Here is a 25,561-nt window from a genome sequence, read left to right as displayed (position 1 = left end):
AAATCATATTTCATCTGCACCAAGCATATCCTGTTGCCCACTTCAAAACATGGCTGGAAAATTCAGTCCTAGTTGTACTAAGTTATTGCACCAAGTTATCAGCTGTAGCCCTCAGCACAGGGACGGTAGATTCTGAAGATGCCATGGAGCTCTCTGAGATAAATCATATCACACAGTACTGTATGATGATGAATATTGCTGGGCTGACTGTTACAGAAAACTGAAATGTTCTGTTTGTCCACAGACGGTAGATGCAGTTGTAGATTGGCTGGCTGCTGTGAAATCGCTGGTGTTTTAATTGAGAACTGTGGAGTGTTTTCAAATGAAATGGAAAAATGGTATATTTTAGGTCTCATTAAAATAAGTATTGGTATTTTAACAGAAAATTACTCATATTTTAAGCTTAAAAACAAATAAACCTGCTCTTGTACTGTTTTAGTTAATTGATATCTCTGGTATTGGACAAATAGGCATTGAAACTTTGTTGCTGAATAAACCACTCCAAAACAGTATGGTACACAAGATTAAAAACAATGTTTCTATATATATATTTTAGGGTGTTTTCACACCACAGGCTCTTAAATTAGAAAAACCAGAACTACCTGCTTCGTTATAACATTTAGACTGCTCTTGCTGATTTTGAGAATGCTTCAACAGCATTGTGGTGAAGAGACATCCTGCAAAAGTATTGACCTTGTATGCTATTAGTACAAGATATTTCAGCTGCAGGGCTACTCCAAAACTGTTTGATATGATCTCACAACACTGCTTGTGAAACTGAGAAGAAGTAACTGGAAGTCGTAATGCCTTCTGTGCCCTACATCTCCAATGAAAATGACTTTGTCCTTTAACCAAACAAGTGGTGTAAGATGAAACATATTTACGGCAATCTTTTTTATATTTTCAATAGGGATGTCTTTTTTTAAAGATAAACTGGCATTTTTGAAGATACTTGGTGGTCCTCAGATAGGGGTGATAAAAACAAACAAAAAACCTTATTGATGTTGGCTGAGGCTTTCTTACAGAAATAATAGGCAATGCTCAGTAGGCAACCAGCTCACTTTAAACAATGGTGAAGTGCAGTCTAACAAGATATTCTTTTGGTAGCTACAGTAGTGTGCTTTCAGTTCAACCAAACAGACTTTCATGTTCCCTTAAGTATCCACTGTCTGGAGTACATGTTAAGCATTCAGATTGCAGCAGTAAGAATGAAGGAGAAGTCTTCTGATACTGTGCTAAATGTTGGCATCTTTGTACGTGTCCCTAGATCAGAGCAAATTAATGTTAGAGGAAGTGTCAAAACATAAGAATAAAGCTCTCACTTTTCAATTGTTTTATGAATATACTGTTTTTTCAGAAATATGATATTCTGGTGAACAAAACCTCTCCCTCTTATTTTGGTCTTGAAAGCCACAAAAGGAAGTGAAAGACAGCGAGCCCTTCAGCATATAGGCTGTACGGCTTTCTTTCGTGTGAATATTGAGGATGCAAACAGGAAGCAAATATCATTTAGAAAGAACTGTGTTTTGACCCAAGCAGAAGAAACAAATCCATAATTCTTAACAAATGCTCTTAGATATCTTCAATGGTAAGTTAATATATTACTGTGATTAGATAAAAAATGCTTTAGATTAGCAAGGGTATGGTAGGGGTGTCATCATTTTTAACTGAGTTTCTTTTCCTAAAGCAGTCATTTAATGTAGTGAATGTTTAAGTGAAAAAATAGTTGTGGATTTCTCTACCTTGGAATGTTAAGGGGAAAAAAAGTTATTTAAACTATATTGTTTTTTGACAACGATGTTACTCAGAATTAAAATGGCTTTTTTAATTCCCGACTGTAGCTCATTAGGGCTGAGAATCTCTTTCTAAATAATAATGCATAAGGAAAGCATAAGTGTTTCTCAGTGTGATTAAGTAGAGTTAAGAGCAAGGTTGAAATTATTTATTTCTATAGACAAGATGTTCTGTACAAATTTAATAGTTAAATAGCCTGGTTTTCTGAGGTAATGAGTTTGAGCTCTTTTGAAAACTGGTTCACTAATTTACAAGTCTAAATACTGGATTTGTATATTCTAACTTTAGGCATGCAAACTAACAGATTCAGGTACATAACTTGAAAGACTAGCATCAGTAAATACATGCCAAAGTATTGTGGCTTTTTGAAAATCTGAAAAGTATATTTTATCTATTTAGATAAATAAATAAGATTGCTTGTGTCTTTTCGGAGTGTTAAATTGCTAGTACAAGCAAAATCTGAACTGTGCAAATGGCATCTGCACACTGCTGAGATTTGTAGTGCAGTGAAAATGTAAGGTCTAGAATGCAGTAATTAGAGATGGTAGTCAATACTTGTTAATGAAGATGGTGCTTGTGATCCATCTTTGAAGGGAGAGCAAAGCAGTGCTGTCCTGCCTGTGGTGCCCTTACTGACCTCCCGCCGCAGCTGCTCTCTGCTTCCATGGCTCAATCATTGAATAATTGGCATGTTTCCTTTAAGAATAAATAGTCTGTTTTCCAAAAGTGGTGGAAATACTTTGAGAAAAACGGAAGACTTATGACTGAAAGGGGTATGTCTGGGTATGTAGTTTGTGTGCATAATTTCATGATTTTTTTTTGTAGGGTTTACAAAATCTGATAGCTGGCATTCACTTTGTGGTGTTTTTTTTTGTTTTTTTTTTTGTTTTTTTTTTTTCAGTGTGGCTTTGCTTTTTGTTAAATAGATCAGTCTAACACAGGTTTTTACACCTTATAACCTGAAGGAAGGACACAGTCTGTGAACTGCTTGTTGCTGCTAAAGGATAAATGAAGTAAGAGGTGTTTGGCAAACAAGCGTTAGATATTCATCACTGAGAGACTGGTGCTGCTTAATTCCACTATCTGTATGGGAAGCCTTTGCAACAGCCAGGCATGTTACTGCACTTGAACATGTGTTTTGTCTACTCCTCTATTTGTACAGTTCCCATGGGCTGTTTTTCTGCTTTTTCCTGGGAGGCCAACTTCTAGGAGGTGATCAGAAGAGTTGGCCTGTGACAGTAACCTCTTCTTTATTGTAGCTGTCAAAGCAAGTTTGCCAGGATCAAAGTTGATGAAATGGTTTCTCATAGAAAGGGAGTCTTTGCATAGTGTTTCTTTTGAGGCTATTCTAAATCTGGCTTAAGATGAAGAATGTGTCATTGAGGTGTCTGTCATACTATTTAGTTCCACTGTTACAGGAGAAAGTACTAAAGATGGAGAGCTGTTCATTTTCCCGTAAAAGAGCAGAATGATTACTTTTTCCTTTTGGGGTAAGGTAAATAAAATAGATACCTTTGGGGAATTCCTTTATGAAGAATTTGTAGTTCATTGTAATCAGTTTTATTCAGGGTGAGTGCACTGCAGTGAGCAAGAAAAACTACTCAAAAAAACAAGTTCTACTTCTTCAGTTTATCATGCTTGTTATGCTTATTAGCATGATTTGGTAGTAATCAAGGATGTTCTCAGAAACTTTTATAGCAGCCTAGAAACACAGCTGGTGATACAGTGCAGTACTCCCAGAGCAGCTACGTCCAAAGGAGAACGTCCCTTGCCTCTGCTGACCCCTGGGCCTGCATTGTTCTTGATAGCTGAATCTATTACTTGCAAGCTTACATTGATGTAGATTTAAAAAAAAAAAAAAAAAAAAAAAAAAGTTACAGATATTTAAGATATTGTTCTCAGCATTGGGAAAGAAAATGACAATTTAATGGAAAAAGACTTATTGAATGTGACTTTTGTCAGGACTGCTCTAAGTTAATAATTGCAAGATGGTACAGTGACAGACTGCTGATGCTAATGGCGGTCTTTAGATTGTCAGCCTAATCCTGTGGACTTTTAGAACTTACTTGCTTTGATGTTTACAAGATGCCTACATAAACTTGTAGATGTTTGAACTGCTGGTGTGGTGAAATCACTTACAGACCTGTATTTATCAATTGCTTTCTCTGTAGACGGCTTATGTTCTGATATTAGCAGAACTTTTTTGTGCTAAAGTTAAGTGAGATCTTGATCTTAATGTGGAGGCTACTCCCAATAAACTTTCTGTGCTCATAGATAAAGTTTATGAATTCAGCCAGGCTGGAGCCATAGGAGAGGTAGTGTCTTTTGCACTGATAACATGACTGAGGAGAGAAGAAGGGATAAGAAGTTGAGCTTTTGACTGCACCAAAGCACTGGGAAAGTCCAAACCAAAGCTGCAAGCTGCAGTTTAGGCTTATTTTTCCTTCTCTGCCTCTCTTTATTTTTTCCTCCTCTCTCTGGTAAATCTTCTTGCAATACTTAACTTGAAGTGTAGCTCGGGCTTTGTTTGGGGAAATGTCAAAGCACAAGTCTTGTATGATTAAAGAATGAGCTATATTGGGTCTGTTTGTACTATATGACACATGAAAGGCCTTATTTAAATTTAGATGCTTCCTGTGCTGCCTTGGTGGAACCATGAAGTCCTTCTCCTTAGATGGGGTTCTGTATGCTTTGAAGTAAGGAGGGAAGACAATGATGCTTTAAACAAGGCATTTGTGTTCTAGTAGAACTTCTGGGAACACAGAGAGAACTGATGTTCTGAGCAACAAATACAATTTTCAAGGGAATATGTTTGCTTAGAAGAAAGTACATTAAGAGTACGTTGCTAATTCCAGTTCTGAAAATTTTATGGAAGCCAGACATAGGGAGCAGAGGGAGTTCAGTAAATCCAAAGAACAAAGCATGGTTGACTGATACATTTGTCACTGTTTCTAGATGAAGTGCTGCCTGTTGCCCATTTAAAAACAAGCAAAAAAAACCTTCCTGTCTTCCTAAGACTGAAACCAAAGCAACTGCATTCAGAAAATTTAAAAAACAAACAAAAAACTTAATTTGTGCCAATCCTATAGTCACTTCTTTTGTAAGGTTTACCAGATGGGGGATTTCAGAACTCTTAGTAAGAAGCTCCTATTACCAATGTGTTAATTTTGACAAAGGAAAAGCTTGTACAGGAGGGTCCTGCATTGCCCTAGGGGTAATGCTACTTGCAATCTGCAAAGAGGAGCCTTCACATGAGGCTTAAGCATTGCTGTCACCATGCTTCTTCCACACTTGCTTCCATGGACTGCTGGCTGCAGAGTAGAGTTGTTGGTGATGGGTACTGCAAGTTGGATAGAATGAGCGTGTATGCGTGTTTGTTTGTGTGCCTGTATGGGTGGGAGACTGATGATACACAGCCATGCAGAAAGGGAAATGAAGGCATATTGAGGGAGAGTGGACTGGAAGAAGAGAGAATAGAAAACGTTGTGTGTGAGGTGACCGGGTGAGTAGAGTAGGTAAGAAGGTAGACTGTGTGTCTGTTGTCCTTTCATTATAGAACCAATTGTCTCCTTTGCTTGCAATTTGCTTTGGGAGTGAATATATATATATATATATGTTCTGCTATGATTAAATTCCGTAGGTAATCTTTGCACACTATTACCAGAACCGAAATGACTGTCTTGTGGACTTCTAACATTCCTGTGTTTCTAGCATATTTATACAGAATGAGAAATATGCCATGTTTGTTTTGTAAAGTGAAGTCCCGAAGAGTTTTGTTTAGAGACTTACAGCCCAGTACCTTTCAGTTTCCATACTTGGCCTCAGTTGTCACCAAGTTTTTCCCCATCCTATTGAAGACTGATGCGTGAAAGCAGCCCACCTGCTGGTTCTTTGGTGCTTCTGATAGACCTCCTGTCCTGCAGGTGGAACGGTGGCACCCTCTCTTGAAAGGTCAGTCTGGTAGGGTGGTTCTGTCAAGAGCTTTGAGACTAAAATGTGAATGATTCTTCAAAGTCAAAAGGTACGAAAAATTAAAACTCTTGTATAGATTCTGGCTCAGGTAAGAACAGATCAGGATTCTTTCTTTAATGATCTGCTTCGGGGCTTGCCAGCCATTGCTTTGTGCAGGGTGCTGGTTGGCTTAAAAGTTATTGTTCTTTCCTGTCTTCCTGGGACTCTTGGAAGTGCTTTTATCTGAGTTGCCTGCCATAATGCATGAAGTTCTAGCCTTGTTCTCCTTTGCCTGCTGCTGTGTCATCTGAGCCTCCCGTGAATTTTCATCCTTTTTTTTAGGATCCTGGCATTGCCTTGAGATAGCTCATGGTCTATTTTCTTTTTTTTCCCTCCATCAAACTGCACCAAAACAGTGAGATCTGTGGAGCAGAAAGACTGTAGTATGTATCACTGTAACTGCAATGCAAAATACTTCTGATGAAATACATTCTTATGTATTGGAGTGATTGTCCTAGGTATCGCAGAGAACAGCTTGTTCCTTTATGAAACTTGTCACTTACTTGATTTGAAAAAGTAAATGTTCCTCAGTAATGGTTTATCTCCCTGTAATAGTCAAAATGAAACCAGTGAGCCAATGGCAGTGTTTGCAATTTGGTTTATTTTTAAAACTTCCTTCTTTTTCTTGAATGTATTCCAGATAACTATGCTTATTTTCATACCTCAGGGAGCTACAGCCGGTGTCTGATAGATACCTCTAAATTAGATAAACCTACTTTCAACTTTCACTCTTTTTGACACTTGAATTTTTAAATGTCATTGGTGTAAATATATGTGTACCAAAGGAAAGCACCGGCTTAGAAACAGTTCGTTTGTCAAGGCTTTTTTTTAAACTGACCTGCACGTAGCAAATATTTTTTAATGTTGAAGTTGTTTTTTTTTTTTTTTATGCTCTTGAATGTAGTCAAAATGTACTTATGACAAACCTCTTTGATCGGCTGTTCAGTCTTTAGTATTTTCTCTTTCCTGCTGCGTCCCTTGATACTGTTCTTGAGGGTCAAGAAGGATTTTGAGGTTCCTGTTTTGTGGCCTAGTTTGTTCTGTAAGTAGAAAATTAAATGCGTGGTTGGCAGCTTTTTCAATAGGAAGTGTTTACAGCCTTAGAGATTTGTCTGACCATCACTGAAAGAGACAGCTATGCTGATCACTCTGAAACAGCAACGAACTACAATAACCATGATTTAATTGTTTCTGTTGCGATAATGGTTCAATGCTGTAGTGAACTGTTAGATAGCACTAGAATTCTGCCTTTTCTTTGTTAAGGTTGTATGGTTCCATTTTCTTCACGGTTGTTACATAGGTAAGTTTTTATAACAATACTTGTCGATAGGCACCTAGTCTTCCTGGCAAATAATCACCTTTGATATGGAGTACCCTTCCCCACACACACAGGGTACTGTTCACCCTTGTAACTGCAGAGGAACAAAATTACATCTGCCTGTTCCCTCAAAACTAGTAAATTTCAGATCAGTCAGTTGCTTCTCATTGAAGAGAATGGGCAGCCGAACTTCTGGCTACAATTTAAGCTGGAATAAATATTTCCTGGTTGTTTTGAGTGATTAAAGTAAGTGACAGCTGTTTCTTGGGGGGGTGTTAAAGGACATTATTCTATGCTTGTGGATCTGAATTTCTTCCTGCATCTGTCTTTGCTACACTTTTTCCAGCTGATGCTGTATGTGATGTATTTGAAAACAAGGTGCAGATATTTTATAATGAATCATTTTGTTTTTGGTTTGCACACCTTTACATCACTTCTTCCTTCGTCATCTGTTTGATGGGTTCCTGTTAAGCTCTCACAAATATCACAAAAGCAATATACTCATCCTTCGCATCGGTTTTGGTATCAGTGCCATGCTTTACAGACAAATTTTTGTTTAAAAAAAAAATATGAGAAAAGTCATACTTTATGTTTTAGTTGCAAACATACTGCTATGTGGGAAAAATCTTGTTACTTTTTCTTGGGTAGTTTTTGACTAGATTTAGCTCTTCTAAGTCCTAAAATAGTTGGAAATATGCTCATTATCAGTGCTTCTCTAAAAATATTGAGAGCACATTGCTGAGAGCCTTGAACATGAATAATCTTAAAATACTGAGACAAATTTTGTATCTGCTGTCTTACCAGAAGCACTATGCGTTGCCCAGTAAAAATAGATTTGTGATAATATACTAGCAGCAACATTCTCAGTCTAGAAGTACTCTCCTTTGGAATGGGGTGTGCAGATCTGAATTCAGATCAGCACATGGGGCACTGGCAACTCTTTAAGTACGGATGTGAGCAGGAAAAAAAAAAGGAACATTGGTTGCATTTTTGGAATAGCTGTTTTCATGCTGAACCTGGGAATTTGCAAGATGAATCTTAACCAAATTCCTGGTATCCTGGAAATTCACGGTCTTCTTCATGGAATTTTTCCTTACAAGGTCAGTATTTGAACTCCCTAATGGCATTTTTCTAATATACTTTTAGAACAGCTTACTCTTTAAACTTGGCAGAGGCAGGCAGCTGCAGCCCTAAAATGATCCTTGGCAGTTGACTGCTGTTTTCCCCAGCTGGCAAGTTTTCCTGTTGTTTTCCTTTTCCCTTTTGTGTCAGCCAGTTGATGATATTTGTTTGTTCTCTAATGGAGAAACAGTTTCCTCCATCCAATATTAGAACAAAGTCTGATTTTTATTTTGATTTCTGGGTCACTTTTTTTCTCATGTAGCTGCTTAAAAACACCACGTGTGCCATCCGGAATTGTGTGTGTGTTTTCCTTGGTTTATATTCCTTGTTTTAAAATATCTGAACAACCTCAAGTAGTTAATGATTGTTTTCTCCTTGTATCTTCATAGCCAGTGGGATTATTAAAGCTATGGTTACCTGCAGAGAAGTCTGCACAAAGAGTGAAGGAATAAGTTGAGGACAAAAAACCAAACAACAAAGAAAAACAACCTCATTGCAGAGCTGAAGAATTTGAACTTAGATTTCTTAAGGTAATTCAGTAACTTACTGTCAGGCTGTTCTCTTTTGTCGTGGAGTTTTGGCATTTTAAATTCACCATGCAGATAACACAGTAATTCCTTCATTAATTCCTATTTGGATTACAGTGTTTCCTAGTTCTTCTCATGGATAGCTTTTTGTTTTCTTGGTTCAGAGCATCACTAAGATGAGTGCAGATTTTTGTAAACTGCACTCTTGAATGTGAGGAGGACACAGTGGTGTGGTGAACTTTCTTCTTTATAAAGGATTAATATGTCCTATGCTACACTTCAGTTTTTAATGGACCTCATTTATCTCACAGAATGTGAAGCCGCCTGTCTGAATTGACAGATTTACTAAACTAACTTCTAAATGTTTTCTATGCTACGGTCTTGATCATCTATGACCTCATGTTTAGGCTTAATCTTTCTGTTGCCCCAGGGTAGTTATCATAAAAGTCATTTATCCCTGCCCTATGGAAACTATTTAAAAATTAATATTTAGACATAAGCAAAAAATTCCATGTCACTGAAGAAGAGTGCAGAAGTCATTTTTTTTCAGAGGTATGAACTGCATTGTTTTGTGAAGTATCTTAGCAGTTGTCTATTTATGTCACGTGGTATTCCAGAGAAATTGCTTATGACTTCAGCTAAGGTCCAAGGTTGTGGTGGTGCATGTCATCCATGGAACTTCTCTGCAAACTTATTTTCTGCAAATAATAATATATTGGTATTGTCATTGTTTAGGTTTTCCTGCTTCCTCCTGTTCCCTACCCCTTTCACCACTGAATAAAAGTCAAAGACCCCAAACATAAAATGTCAATTTGACATTTAGTGTGTCCATACTTTTTTCATGCAAATAGTTGTGCAATGCTTTTGTACAACAAAAATGTAAAAATCCTTGCCCTTCTATAAGGTTACTGATATCCAGCTCCTCAGTGTACCCTTTGGGAAAGAAACCCACCAAAGCAGTTTTGCAAGGTTCTTCTTGGCTCTTTCTTGTTTGTTTTCTTTCTGTCCTATACACAAACAGTTCAGGGCAGGAAAAGGCTTAAGAAACACAAGAAACTCAGCAGATGAAGTGTAATAGGTAACAATCACTGTTGATGTTATTATTATATTTTAAATAATATTCAGAGTAAAGTAATTTAGGATTATATTGTGGTATTTGAGTTTGGAGGAGGAGCCACCTTATCCTGCTGTGCTTATATTTCATGAAATATTGTTCTTTGGGTAGGGACAAGGTGGTAAGAGTGATTCTGGGGATGATTCTGGCTCCCAAAGCAATTTCAGTCATTCTCTGGAAGACACTGTTCAGATGATAGGCTAGCCAGTTTACAGATACTGCCTGGAAGACAGGAAAACAGTAATTCCTTTTTCCTGGATTAATTCTGGGGTTGACGCTGTTCCATCTTAATGACAATTAACTAGCTGGACAATGGGAAGGAGGGCATCCTCAGCAAGTTTGTGGATGATGTTGAATGGAGGCAGAGTAGTCGATACGAGTAGGGTAGGGATCCTGTTCAGAAGGACCTTGTCAGGCTGGACAGATGGATTGGCAGAAATCTCCTGCAGGCCATCATGGGCAAATAAAAATGTTAGTACCTGGTATGGATCATCTCTGGACAATAAGACAGGCTGGTGGTTGGAGAGCAGCACTGTGGAAAAATATGTGGGGAACTGGTGAAGAAGTTGTATGTGAGTCAGTAGTGTGCCCTTGTGGTGAGACAGAACCAACTGCGTTAGGTCAAGTAAAGTGGTTATTACAATGATGGCTCTGTACCTATCAAACCAAACCTGGAGCACTGTGTCTGTTTTTGGGCTCCCTGGTGCAAGGAAGGTACTGTGAAACTGGAGCAAGTCCAGTGGAAGGCCCTGAGGTTATAAAGGCTGAAGCATATGACATACTAGCTCAATACAACTGGATTTGTCCAGAAGAGAGACATCTACAGTGTTATTTTTTACTATTTTTTGACCCCTAATGGGGGTGTATGGAGATAACAGAGACAGCAGACACAACTGCAGCTAAGGAAGTTTTAACTGCACATGGCGGTGGGAAATTTGGCATCAGAGTAGTGAAATGCTGAAATGGGTGCCCATAACGAGCAGATACTTGGAAGTCAATTGGGAAGGCCTCGAGCAATTTGATCTAAGCTGGTTCTACTCTGAGCAGGGCATTGGACCAGATGACCTTTGAGGTTCCTTCACAACTAAATTACTTCACAAACTGAGGTAGGGGAGGGAGGGACTTGAACCAGATGGGGTCTGACAACATTTCTTTGATCAACTGTTGTGATTTGGAGGTGGGCTTATCAGAGTATAGACGCCTGAATGCTTGGCTGAAAATATAAATGACCCCCAAAATACAGTAGTTTTCAATCTTTTTTTTTTTATTTAACTGCATTCAATAATACGCACTGGCACATAGAAGAGTGACTTGTCTTACATATGCAGGACAATAAGAACACATCTTACAGGAGAGGCTGTACTGAAAGTGCGTGCATACCGAGATAGTCTTTGTCATTGCTGTTTTATTGTAAACATGAATTAATTGTGACTGCCTCCTACAGGAAAGAAAGAAGCACGAACTTCTGTGTCTTGCATAGCAAAAGAAACCGTACAGAGTGTTGTGGTAATATTTCAAGCTCTCTCTAGTCCGGCACCTTAGCTGCACAAAACTTTCCTCCTCCTCCCCCTTCCACATCCTCATTTTGTAGGGAAGTTATTCAATTATATATTCATTGAATATATCATACAATAGATGCTACTATACTTTGAGAGGCCTTCCTTCATCTTCTGGTTACTGTGATAGTCTGTACTGAAGGAAACATAGTTTGAATATAACATTCCTTCTTGAACAGTCATTTTTCCTTCTAGGTATCCTAGAAGGAAAGGTACATAAAATAAAATGCCAGAGAAGATGATAATGTGCTCTATGAGCCAGATCTTGCAAAAGGGGATTCCTCAAATGCAAGCAGCAAATGCTCATGTCAGTTATTTGGTGTCAGTTATTTAGTTATTTAGATTTTTGAATTGATTGCCCAACTTCAGGCATCTGCTTTGAAAGTGTTTTGTGAGAATATCACCACACAGATAAGTAATTTAGGTTCTGGAAGAGCTAAAAAGTCATCCTTTTTCCCCACCTGCCATCTCCATCCTGGTCATGGTAATTGATAGAAAGGATCAACAATCTATTTCTGACAAATGTCTAAGGCATATTGCAATACCATAAATCTGTGCAAGGCTCATGCAGAAAAGATTAAAGAAATCCTTGGAAAAGGCAAAACCAACTTTTTTCTTTGTGTGGTTTGTAGAGGCTTTATTATTAATAAAGGTGTGAGTGTAGAACATGGTGCTCTTCTAGGCTGTAGTATTTCTTTATGGGTGTAACTGATTTCAAAGTAATAGCGAGGATGAGCTGAACCATAGAAAGAGTAGGAAGCAGCTAAAGAGTAAGTAGCAGTGTTGGCACTCTAAAATAGTGAGTCAGAGCCATGGGGGAATAAAACTTTGACAAGAGTAAAGAGTTTTTGAGGTAGTTCAGCTCTGTGGACTATTTTCAGTTTTCTTGGCTCTTTCTGCATGAAAATGTTGTGTGCTATGACTGATTAATATAATTTACCTTTTTAAATCAAATGGATGCATACAGAATGTACAAGTGTAAGGACAGTCAGACACCGGCAACCTGATGTGACTTGAACGTGATTGCTAGGAACTGTGCAGGGCCTGGCTTGTTTACAGACACCTTCCTCCCCACCCTCACTTCCCAAAAAAAAAGCAGCAACAAGAGCAAAACAAACAAACAAACAAACAAAAAACCCACAAACTAACATCCTCTGAAATAAAAGCAAACTTCCTGGACTTATGAGCATGTCTGTGTTCTCCAGCTCCTCTTTTCCTTTACTTTCCTTGATTGCAAATTGAGGTGGACTGTATGAAGTTCATTTGTTACCAGAAATTCATGGGTTTTTTCTTCTTATTGGCTATTCTACTGAAATTGGATGCTGAGTAGATGAGTCTAAAATTCTGCCAAGCCACTGTTTCCAGAATACCTTGTCTCCTAGTTGTGAAGTAGTGTATAAAACAACAGAAAAAGGGAATATTCATTCATCTTGGTTGCTTATTCAAAAAAAAAAAAAGGCTTATTGAATATAATTAAACTTGGCTATTGTTCTGTCTCTGGAAATGGGAGAGACTGTGGTGTGAACATAGCAACAATTCTCGGAACGCTCACACCATTTTTGCTTGTTTTCAGTTAGCATTTGGTAGTCTTCCTAAAATACAGTTCCTTAGCACACTTTAGCTTCAATATTGAGTGAAGATGTATGCTGTTGAAGGGGGAAGGGAAAATAGCAAGGATGTTTACCATCATGTACTGCACTTACGTAGGCTTACTGTGTATCCCTTAAGAGAACTTCTCAGATCTTTCTGCTCCCAAATCTAAACAACGTAATCCCCCAAATCTCCAGAAATTTCTGAGGAAGACAGTATGGCTTCTTGTGGTTTACGGTGTCCTCATAGTCTAAATAACTCTGACTGGAGTCTTTCAGCTATTACTTTAGCATTTCCTGAGTTCTTGGTGACAACAAAATAGTTGCATTTTCCTTTTCGAAATAAAATATTGAGTAGTCTCTCTCTCCAGTCAGTGAGCAACAGAGGTGTTTCTGCCAGCTGCTGCTTTATAGGAAGGTGGCAAATGCATAGAATGTATATTATGTGCAGAGGAACACACGGTCAGTTTGGCAGTGTCTCCCACTGCTTCTAAATTATGTGGAGTCAAATGAAGTATTTATGTCCATTTTTAGCATCGCTTTTGATAAATCCCAAATGTAGATGCCTCTGGTCTGACTCTGTCTTAAATTTGGATGTGCTAAATCTTCCTCTGAATTGAGGAGTAGATGCATTTTGGAGATTACTTGCTTTCAATCATGTAAGACTGAACTAAAAATCTATTCTGGGGTTTCCTTTCTGTCAGTTCTGTAGCTTCCAGGTATGAACGTCACAACTTATTAAAGTCTTTACTTGTTACAGAATAGATTGACTGATTAATAACTCAATCTGAAACTCGTTAGATGAGAGATTTCTCTATACTGTGTACCATCATAGTACGGGATTACCTTAAAATTACATGATGATGGTTTACCGAAGCAATAGAAATAGGAGGAGACAGAAAAATTACTGTTATAGGGTACAGCCTTAATCATTATTTGTTTGTTAAAGTTATATTAAGCCTTCTATAAAATAATAAGAGTTAAAATGTATGGCAGTGTAACATATGATATAATGCTGTTATATTCTAGGTAATCATGGTCTGGATGAATAAGTGCTCTTTGTAGACTGTCAGATGCAGTCACTCCTTTTGTTGATGATAGCAATCACTCTTAATCATTACAGGGCTTAAATCAAATGTAACCCTGCAAAACGAAAAGCAGAATTTTATGGTGGTTTCTTTAATTTCTGTTCAGATACAACTTCTTCCTGCAATTTCAGGTTATAGAAAGAAATAGAATATAAAAATTCACTGTCTGCTGTTAAAGTAGGAGGAGATTAGTAGAACAAACATGACCAAAACCGTGGCTATAATTCATACAGAACTTTTAATGACTAGCTACAGGGCTTGAAGGTTAGGAGGGTTTCTGGGTGAAATAGTGGATGGTGTTGAAGATGATGATGTTTAAACTCCAATTTGACTGGGAATGCTGAGGATCTTAGCTCAGCCAGTAGCAGGAGAAAATGGTTGACTTATGTTAGTACCATCAGATGGCTTTCTTAGTGAAGGCCTGTTAATAGACAATTCACAAATTCACCAGCTGAACTGTCTGGCTGCACTGTGTTGTTGTTTCTCTTCTGTTAGACTGAGGTAGGTGTAGTGCATGCATGTGATGATGTAGCGTTGTCATAGCCATCTTCCTGGGACGGACTAAGCATACTCAGTGTGCTTCAGGACTGAGCACTAGATTCTGTGGTCTCCTAAAATTTCATCCATTCGTGTATTTCCTTAGTTATCTTATGTGCTGATCATAAAATGACAATTTTCTGAAATCCAAGTTTTCATACTTCATAAAGCAATAGTGCAGTACACACATGCTCAGAATGTTGTTTTAGCTGATAGTTCTTTCTGTTTTCAAAAACGAATTTGAGAAGATGGTACTCTAGTGGATGTTACTAGAGTCTTCTTATTTCAGCCTTTTCTGAAGTGCTCTGTTTTGTGGGGACCCTTACCATGTAGGGGGGAATTCCTTTTTGCAAACCTTTATCCATTTGGTTCTCTTCTTTACTGTACGGTAAAACCTCCCCTGGTGCAACTTGAGGCCGTTCCCTCTAGTCCTATCACTAATTATCTGCGAGAAGAGACCGACCCCCAGCTCCCCACAACTTCCTATCAGGGAGTTGTAGAGAGCATCAAGGTCTCCCCTGAGCCTCCTCATGTTCAGACTAAACAACCCCAGTTCTCTCAGCCACTCCTCACAGGACTTGTGTTCCAGGCCCTTCACCTGATTCATAGCCCTTCTCTGGGCACGTTCCAGAGCCTTGATGTCCTTCTTGTACTGAGGGACCCAAAGCTGAACACAGCACTTGAGGTGTGGCCTCACCAGAGCAAAGTACAGAGGGACAATGACTTCCCTGGTCCTGCTGGCTACTCTGTTCCTGATACAAGCCAGGATGCCATTGGCCTTCTTGGCCACCTGGGCACACTGCCGGCTCATGTTCAGGTGAGTATCGACTAGCACCCCTAGATCCTTTTCCTCTGCACAGCCTTCCAGCCACTCTGGCCCAAGCCTGTAGCATTGCATGAGGTTGTTGTGACCAAAGTGCAGGACCCGGCACTTAGCCACGTTGAACCTCATCCCATTGGCCTCTGCCCATTGATCCAACCCATCCAGGTCCCTCTGCAGGGTCTTCCTACCCTCCGGCAGATCAACACTTCCCCAGGTAGGTGTCATCTGCAAACTTACTGAGGGTGCACTCAATTCCTTCATCCAAGTCATCAATAAAGTTATTAAAGAGGATGAGCCCCAAGACCAACCCCTGGAGAACACCACTGGTGACTGGTTGCCAGCTGGATTTCACACTGTTCACCACTACTCCCCTGGCCCAGCCATCAAGCCAGTTTTTAACCCAGCAAAGACTGTACCTGTCCAAGCCATGGGCTGCCAACTTCTCCAGGTGAATACTGTGGGAGACTATGTCAAAGGCCTAGGTAGATTACATCAATAGGCTTTTCCTCATCCACCAAGAGTGTTACCTGGTCATAGAAGGAGATGAGGTTGGTCAGGCAGCACTTGTCTTTCACAAACCCATGCTGGCTGGGCCTGAAATGAAAAATGAAAGAGCACCAAATGCAACTTACATGATTGTCATATTTATGAGTTTTCTGATACTGAAAGATAATAACTTACTGCTAGACATGATACTACTATGACAACAGTAGTGAGACTATAAGTGGAAGCAGCTTATACAAATCCTTTCTCTGTATTTATTTGGGTGTTTATAGTTCTTCACAATCTAAAACACAGAACCCCTTACACACAGAGTGACAGTCATTTTGCATAGCCAGAGTTGTCCATCATTTTCTTAATAAATGAGGGCTCTTAAACTCTTCAAGATGCAATTAGACTGTAACTCAGATAATGTGGGATAGAACATAGCTATAGGATTCTACTTATTGGCAGTACTGAGGCAAGTGAATCTTAACCTGTAAGGATTTTTTTTCTTTTTAAAGAAACATTTGCTCTGACTTATGTGCCCACTCGCACAATCTGCTGTTAGTCTGTTAGTGTGTGTTGAAATATTTCTTGTTGCGTGTTTCCTGGGATATGTCAGTGAGTTATGAAATCCAGAGCTTCCTTTTTTTATATAAGTTGATAATGCTTGTTCTAAGCCCAGTTTAAAGACTGCCTCCTAGATGGGCAGAGTTACTTGCACCAAAACATTGGAATGTAAGGAGTTCTGTTCATGGTAATGGCGTTCCAATATAAGGCATGGGTAGCTGTAAGTAGACTTCTCTTTTTGCCTTTTTGTTTTTTCCTTTTTGTTTTTAATAGCTCACTCTTTTTGATGTGAATTACTGACCTGGAGGATAGTCTCCGAAATATCTCAAAGTAAAGATATACATAGCTTTCTCATCCTGGCCTGTAGCTGATATTGGATCTCTCTTGAAGCATTGTAGGACAGCAGGAGTCAAATAGGATCTGTTCTAGCCTGTGATCAAGCTTCTCCTTGTAGGAGTGTGTTTTGTAGCCTAGGCATAGTTTTTCTGCTAATAACAAGAAGAATGCTTGTTTCTCGCTGTCACTGAGGAAGGAGAAGTAATCTGTCAGTGTCCGAGGGCTTTGAAAACTGGGGCAGTTGCTCTGAATTGAACTCTCATCGCATGGATGAGCAGCAACGGAAGCAGAACATGAGAGCACTGATCAAAGGCAGCTATCACTGCAGTGAGAAGTAGAACCTCGTGACCTTCCTCACAGCACACGATGGGTTTCTGTTCAAATTTGAGCCTATTTTCTGTCACTTTTCTGCCTTTTCCTTCCTATTTTTCTGTCACACGCAGTCTGGGATTAGTGATGTTTGATGTGGGTGTGGGATTGGGGGATGAATGCTACTTCAGCCCACCCACATCATTAGCTAGCAGTGCATCACCAAGTAGTCTCTTCTCTCAAACTTGAAATTTAGATAATACTTGTATCTACTGGTGTGCCTATATTCTAGCTGTTTAAAATGTAAACATAAGCTGAATAAAGAGTATTTCACTGTAGTGTACATATATAATGTATATGCATAGGTATACATACGCAACATTTGCACTATTTTGTATTACTTGAGGGACATAGAGATGCTGTTAAATATTCATCCACTTTGTAGTGGATGGTCTTTTGACCCAATGAGCTCATCAGTGTTTATAGCAAAGACAGTAAATGAAACTTTTGAGCTAAAAAGTTTTGATTCCAAAAATTTTTTTAGTGTGCAAGGTCAGTTTATTAGTTCTGTTCTGTATGTATCGGTATCAGTCACTATTAATTTCTTGGAATGTATAGGGGGTTTGGGGTTTGGAATCTTTGTTTATATGTACATCTTGATAGATTTTGTTCATTTTTTTTTCTGTATCCTTATGTGTACTGAGAACTTTTGCATTAATGACGAATTATAAGAAGTCTAGATTTTTCAAGGAATGGGAGTGACCTGTGTGCCAATATCCTTTCTTTCCCCACATTATAGCAAATGAATAAAATCCCTGAAAGCTATTGCTCCCTCTTTGTTGTACTATATGTCAGTAGTAAAAGTACAAACCTCCATGATATCCTTGTCTCAAGCAAAATGCTTTACAGTAGTAAGCTATACTAAACCTATTACTTATATTGAAAATAATCTGAAAGAGATGACCTGTGTTTTCTTGCTGTGTGCTTTTAATGCTCTATATCTGTCATGGGTCTGCCTGGATGGAAACCCCAGCAGTGATCAAGACCCCCCAGTATTCTTCAGACTTGTTTATGTAGTCTCTTCCAAAACCTTCACTTCTTTTTTTTTTTCCTCCAGCTGCAGAGTTGGTTGCTCATCCTTTTGGGAAGGGGTAGACTGCATTGGGAGTTTTGAGCCGTTGACACACATACAAAATAAAACCACAGGAATATTTTGGGTGACAGCAGTGTAATGTGTACTTGCTGTCAGCCTAAGCAGTACTGTAAAACAGGGTTGCTTTTTAAAAAAAAAAAAAAAAAAAAACAAACAAACTCACTTGTGTAAGCTGGTATGGGATGTGGGTGGAATTTTTGGCATTCGGTGGTGTGGCTGTGGCAGCTACCAGTAAATCCTGCACTGCTGGTTTTCCTTGTGCTGGCAATGGAGCTGATCCCTGTGGGCTGGGATGGGACAGGGGACTCAGGACGTTCTCCGCCACGGCCTGAGTAAGTACCACAGTGGGTTTCCTAGGCAGCTGCCTGATATGTTGATCCGCTGGAGGAGCTTCAGGCGATGGAAAAGGAAGGTGTTTTTGTAAAAACTAATCTGGTGCTTTGTCAGAGGACTGTTATGGATGGCTCGGAGAAGTGTTTGTGTTGGATCTAGCGCAGGTGTTTCTCAATCTTAGAAGCCTGTGACAGATCAGTGCCTGATGAGTTTGGAGAGGAATTTGAATGGAATCAAAGTGTATTATATGAATGCGTCTGCTAAATGCATTTTAAGATATTTTGTTTCCCTGGGTTCTTTGCCACTAATAGGTTAGCCACCTGTAATGGGCTAAGGCATGAGGGTGCTGAGGCAATATTTAGTGCAGCTCGAGCACCACTGCTCCAGCTGTACCTCAGATTGCCTCTGTGAAGCATCAGCTGAAGTTCTGCAGTTACAACGACTTATTTTCTTCCCAAGTTTAATTTCTAAAGAGCAAAAATGAGTTTTGGCGGGACTTTTCCAAGCCACAGCAGCCCAGCTGTCCTCTGGTTCCCATCCAGGCTTCTCAGAAACTCTTCAGTAAAGCCTAAGGAGAGAGGAAGGTCCCATGGCCATGCTTCCCACCCATGTGCTACTTGCATGTCTGTTCTGCTTTCACTGGGATCTTAACCGGTAAATAAAGAACATCGGGCAGAACCCCTGGGGTCAGCTGCTCCCCCAGAGCTGGTTTTAGTCCCACGTTGCTCACAACCCCGTCCAAAGAGCCGCCTGTGATCTCTCTTCGAGCCTTGCATGTCTGAGCTTTGGCTGGCTTGGTTGTCAGACACTGAATGTGTCAAACCAGAAGGCTGCTGCTTTTCCATGGAAACGCTTTATGCAATTGCAGAAATAATCAGGCATGTCTGCTGGTTGCTGTGCCCTGTTGTTGGACCCTTCCAGACACCAGATTGAATTGTCTTGCCTTGATAAACTGAGTTTTCAGCAAAAATCCAGTGCTGCTTTTGTCGTTCCTCTTGCTTTTTTTTTTTTTTTTGAATGCAGATGGATTGGAAAGTGTTAGTGTCAGTTTATTCTGTTGTTGTAATGTAAGTCCCTTGATGTTATCTGTCCCTTTTCCCCTCTGTTCATGTACGTCTTGCAAAACAAGCTCCAGACCTCTTGCTTCTGGGTACCACCAGTATGAGCTGTCTCATGCCTTCTGTGTGCTAGGCCTGAGCTGCTGAGTCCTCTTCAGGGAGGCTGTGCTATTGTATGTTCTCCTTAAAAACTCTCGCTTGCACTGCTTTCTACTGTTGATATTAAAATAATAATCATTGTTTATAGAACCAAACTTATTAAAGTAACTGTTGCTTTGTGCTTAGCAATTTCCAAGAAATTGTTCTAATCTCAGACTTTTGGGTTGGCAAGTGGATTTTTTTTGATTGGCTTTTTAAATTATTATTTCTTAATTGGCTTTCTATAAATCATATCTATAGATATGATTTGCTGTTGGCTTTAAAGAAAAAAGCCAACATCCGTCCCTACAGGCATATTACTAAATTGAAGACACAACTGATACAGCTCGGTGGGAGAGGTGCCTTAAAGTATTCGGAAACTAAAGAACTTGCAGATAATGGAATAAGTGTTTCAGTGTATTGGGCTGGTGCTGCTCTTAGGTGTTTGGAGACATAACAGTGGAAGTCGTGACTTTTCTTCTTCCGTAAAAAAAAAAAAAAAAAAATAATTTCCTAAGTTGAAAGCTGTGCTGTAGGACAGCCTGTGAAGGAATAATAACTTTCAGGCTTGCATACCAAATGCTTGTGGGTCACTAAGATGGCCTAGCGTGAGCTCTGTCCATGTTTCTTTGTTGTCCTTTAATGATAGCTGCCAAAAATAAACATCCACATAAACAGCTGTTGTAACCTTTGGAAGAATGATTTGCTGCAGAGACTGGAGACGGTCCATGTCACTGAACTGGTGAGAAGGAGTTAGCTTGTCTTCCTATTGTGAATCCTGCTTTTATAAGCAGTAACAGTTTGGAAGGGAAATGTTTATCACTCAAAACACTTAATCAAATAGTGGTCTTAACAACAAAAACAGTTGCTGCCTCTTCTCTCATCTCCAACATGTGCAGCTCCAAGTCTGTGGAGCACGGTGTGAGAAAAGAGGAAACTCAATAGTCTTGCTGCTTTTGTGACTTTCAGGAAGCATGTGCTGACTGGAAACCATGGGGTCTGGAAACACTTGGGAAGTAAGGGGAGTGTTTTATATCTGTAGAGGTGCTGCTGAGAAAGTACTTGCTGTCAGCAAGGTTTAATTCATTGCTTTCCTTCTGCAAAGTACAGTGGTACAATTTGGGAAGAGAGCCAATTGAGATAGGATTGGAAGAGCATCACTGTTGCACAAAGGAATCTTAAAGGACCAGTGTGGGAGCCTTACCCCTTCTATGTTGATCACCAAAAATGCTGAATCTTGGAAGTTTTTGTATTGTAGATGAGTAAAAAGAAAACTTGTGAATTTTGGCCCTTACAATTGCTTACACGCATAATTTTTTTATACTCTTAAAAAGTTAGACATCCTACTTCCCTTAAAGTGAACTTCCTCAATACTATATGCTGTCAAGTTAAAAGAAATGTATATATGTTATGTTGAAGGTATTACTCAACGATAATATACCAGACTTACCACTTACTATACCATTGAGTTTTTTCACAAAAGGTATTCCTCCTCTTTTGAAGCAAGTGTGAGAATTTAAAGTATGCTTATGCCTTTTAAAGTTATATGTTACATTCTGGTATGTTGGATAGTTGGTTTTTTTCCTCACCAAAGTTACAAATGTTCATGAAATGCACAGCTGTATCCCCCTGTTTAGAACATTAATTATAAAATTAAGTTCACATTGAAGAGTTAAAAAATTATCTTTCTTTTCAGAAACAGGTGATAGTGGATCAATGGTCTATTGTAGTGTTTTATCTCTGGCACTAACTTACGTTGACACCACTGCCAGGACTTACAGGGTGTTTTTAGTAAAACTGTAAAAACAGGTATGAGAAATGGGCAAAAGTTCAAAACCAAGCACGTGTGAGGCCTGCTGTTGGTTACCTAAATGCAGTGGTTCGCTTTATAAATACAGCTTTTAGGTCTTCCACAGAGAATGGAGACTAACACCTGTTAAATATTTTTCTCAGGTTAATAACATACATTATTCTAAACTCATGTGATTGATTTTGGATTAATAGGTTTTCCTCAGTCAAAAAAAATCCTATTTAAATAACATACAGTTCTAAAATCCAGTTTGAGTCTCAGTCAACTTCAGTAAAATACCAAAGTTTCCATCTATCAGATGGCGTCTGGGACTGGAAAAAGCTGAAGTGTACATGGCGTCATCATTATAAAAGACACTCCCTTTATGGGATACCCTTCAATGAAATAAATTCAGGACACAGGATGTCAATATGTTGCTCATTTTTCATTGACGCATTCTGAGTAAAACCAATTTATTACTGAACTCTGGCCCAGATGGGGCTAAAGAATAAAGGGAGATGGGTATGTTTCCTTTCCATCCTCCCATTTCTCCTCAAAAGCATTCTGAATGTGCTGTTTTCCTGTCTCTATTTCAAGCAGTTTAAATTAAATATTTGTCAAATATGCAGAGGGTTCTTTTTAATATTGCTGCATGTAACTTACCTATTGCTTCTACCAAGATTTATAGTGCCCCCTATTACCTTTTTTGTGATGAGCATTGCGTTTAGCTTGTTAAAACTGTTTAAAATTAGACTTAAGAATTAAAAAAAAATTAAGTGGATATTGACTGTTGTTGCCCTCTATTCTGCTAGCAATCCTTCTGTGGTGAGTACAACTAGTACTTGTAGAAGTACAGCTTGAGAAATTATGTCAGTGTCTGGAATGGGTTTTCTGACGCCCAAGTTGTTTGCAGTATTTCAGTAATGATTTTTTTAAGCAGTCAGAATTAACATAAATCTAAAAAAAATACTTTGCATGAGGTCTCTCCTTAAGGAAAAAAGACTAAAACTGAACTGGAACCTCGGTAATTTTGAAGTCAGTGTGTTTGCCAAGAACTGAAATTGCTACATTTTATTTTTCCAGAAATGCATAAATACATAAAATAGACAAATATATAAAACTCTTTTTTTGAGCCATGTTCTTTACTTTTAAGAGAAAAAGCGAGAAATGTTACGCGTTTCATAACGCTTAAACACTGAAAAGTTTTTATTATTAATATTTGGCAAATTAAATAGGAAATTGGCTTCCTTCCTTACATTAGTTTACCTTTGTTGGCAGTGGATGAGTAGGATTGGTGCCCATACTTGATCAAGATGTTTTTGGTGATGTAAAAATGGCTTATTTAGAAGCAGAAAATGCATTGAGAGGTTTTTCTTCCATCTTTGACAACGTGAGAGTAAATGAAAAGTGACATGCACAGCCCCGAGCGCACACCGTGGTGCCGGGAGGAGATGGGAGCAGCGGGTGGGAAGGAACGGTGTGAGGCACAATGATCTGATAGCCCTGGAGTGGGAGTTGGCAGACCCAGGTTTTCTTCCTCGTCTGTCACCTGTGAGTGGTGTGAGTCCCTTCCCAAGGCTGGGTGCTGTTTGGCTGCCAGGCTTGGCTTGGCTGTGGGGATGGCCCCGTGGGTGGGTGCAACACCTCACCAGTGGGGCTCTGGCCGCGATCATCGGAGAGGCTTCCAGCACTAGCCATGTAGTAGTGGGGTCTCTTATCAGTGTAAGAAAAACTTAACTGCGCTTGTGAAACAGAACTACCTTCCTTACGCAGTGAGGCAGAGGGAAACTGAAAATTTAAAGGGGGAAGAAAATCATTGATATCTGCTTGGAGTCACCCACAGGAACAGATGAGCTTCTTTGTGATGGGGGATTCTGGTGCAGGGTTTTGTGTCTTTCTGTAGGAACCAGTGCTGCCCTGCAGGACCAGCTACAAGATCAAAGGTGTCATTAGCGGAGAAATGAAACCATTTTCTTTTCCTCAAAAGAGTAACTTGCCAGGCCTAAGTTAGCATGTAGGAACTTGAAGTCCAAATTTGGCAGTTTTAAATAAAGTTACCCACAGACTTTTGACGCACTGTTAGTCATATGCCTTGCGTGGCTTCGAGAGCGAGGGAGAGAAAAGTTGAATATCAGCACATTCAGTCCATGGGCTACTGCACAGTGTGCTTTTCACATCCAGGAGTAGGACCTTAAATATTTTGGGATGAGGTCCTGTACAACTCACAGGTAAGTAAAGCCTGTGTTCTTTTGTAGCTGTTCTTATTTTGTGGACAGGACTGTTGCTGGTTGGTCTTGAAAACCCACTTCCTTCTCTTCCCCGGAGGAGGGGTGTGGGAATCTGGCTACGTGCTGAGTCGGTGCACACCACTGCTGGAGTGCGTAGCGGTGTGAGATCTGGTCCGGTGAGAGCTGTGGTTTCAGGTACAGCTTTGAGGCTAAATAAATAAATAAAGCTTTTCCAGCCACACCCCCGCTGGCAGCCTGGATGCACAGCAGAGAAACAGCGGCTTCTGCCTGCTGAATCAGCATCAGCCTTGGCAGATGCAGGAGCAGATAAACCTCAGCAGCTGTGAGACCAAAAGCAAGGAATTGGTCAATTCTTGGTGGCTAAAACCCAAACTGGGAGTTTATAGGATGCTCTGGGAGCGCTCTTGCAGGGTCCAGGAGGCTCCCATTCAAGGCAAATAAGCCTTCTTTCAGAAAATAATCTTGTTAAGGGGAAAAGTGCCCCCAGTTAATTTCTCTGAACCCTTCCATGCTTTATAAACACACGAAAATAATTGCTATCCCCGCCTCCATCTTAGCGTGTGCTTTACGCCCCTTATTCCCTGGCGTGGCACGGGCCCAGGCAGCGTCAAGGTTAAACCTGGCGGAGAGCTTTGTTAAGGTGCTCCGTGCCTGCCTGCGAAGGCAGGGCACCTGCTAGGCATGCCCAGTGAGCGCCGCGAGCTGGCTCTCCCTTCCTGACGGATCTGCGAGGCTGAAGCACAAAGAGCCCTTGTTGCCTGCTCCCCGGTAGTCTCCCAGTGCTCCCACTAGCTGGGAAGGACTGGTTACCATGGAGGCTGCCATCTGTTCGCTCCCCGCTGGAATGTGATTATCCGTGCTGGGTTGGGAACCGGCACAAGCAGGGGAGCGTGTGCTGGCTGCAATTATCTGCAATGGAGTGTGGTAATGGAAGGCTTGAATGAGCGAGCTGGAGCAGCACATAAAAGGATTTTGCCCAAACTGTTAATGGTTTCTAGCCAAGAGGAGTAAATGCGGCTTTTTGTAAGGTCAGTGCTAAATTCATAATGTGTTCAGTTAATTTTTAATGGGGGCGATGTATTTATGATTTAAGGACGATAGTACCATGGTAATAGTGCTTATTGTTAAGAGTGCAACGGGGAGGGGGGGTGGCTGTGTTTTAAAGATTTCTGTTTCTCTGTTTCAGTTCAAGCAGTTTAATTTGGGGTCATTAAAGTAGTAAGTCAGAACAATAACTGGTCAAACTGACACAAATGAAGCAATTCATATCTCTTGTCTTTATGAAATGCTGTTCGCTGCCAAATCCGTTTGATTTACATGCCTCTTCATGTTGATTGCTTTTTGTCTGAGTGATTTTTATTTTCCTTTGGATGCAATAAGTGTTTTGTTTCTCATACTGGAATGACGGGTGAGAGATGGGGCTGAAGCAGAGCCAGTGGTACAATAGACCTTTGGGGTGTTTTGTGCAGTTTGCTCGGAGGAAGCAGTGTAAGGTAAGCAGAATGCAGTAGCAGGTTTTTCACTCTTAGCTCCCACCCTTTGCCCCTGCTTCCAACTCGCAAACTGACCAAAAATTTTGGAGTCTTCCTCTCATATAGCTTAATTGTACCGAGACTTTTCACAAGTTTTTCAGGATGTTCTGCAAATATTTGGGCTGTTTTGGT

The 25,561-nt window shown here is 39.9% G+C and overlaps 1 protein-coding gene across 7 annotated transcripts in view; it reads left to right on the top strand.

Moving 5' to 3' along the window:
• The window catches only part of FGD4 (FYVE, RhoGEF and PH domain containing 4), a 114,065-nt gene that overhangs the window by 15,497 nt on the left and 73,007 nt on the right, over nt 1–25,561 (top strand). For 2 of the 7 annotated variants that reach the window (XM_013173066.3, XM_013173064.3), the window contains exon 1: nt 24,525–24,925. The exons of 2 other annotated variants lie outside the window; for them this stretch is intronic. Coding sequence is in view for 2 of the 5 variants with exons in the window: in XM_013173061.3 (XP_013028515.1) it covers nt 1,567–1,588 (22 nt within the window). In the remaining 3 variants the exon portion in view is untranslated. Of the gene's footprint in view, nt 1–1,449; nt 1,589–16,661; nt 16,753–24,524; nt 24,926–25,561 lie in introns of those variants that run through there. 3 more of the 7 variants (XM_013173061.3, XM_013173065.3, XM_013173063.3) reach the window with 3 other exon arrangements.

The sequence above is a fragment of the Anser cygnoides genome, chromosome 1, assembly GCF_040182565.1.
Source record: "Anser cygnoides isolate HZ-2024a breed goose chromosome 1, Taihu_goose_T2T_genome, whole genome shotgun sequence".
Classification (NCBI taxonomy): Eukaryota; Metazoa; Chordata; class Aves; order Anseriformes; family Anatidae; genus Anser; species Anser cygnoides.
Note: the sequence above shows the minus strand (reverse complement) of the source record. Positions and strands in the feature narration are given on the sequence as shown.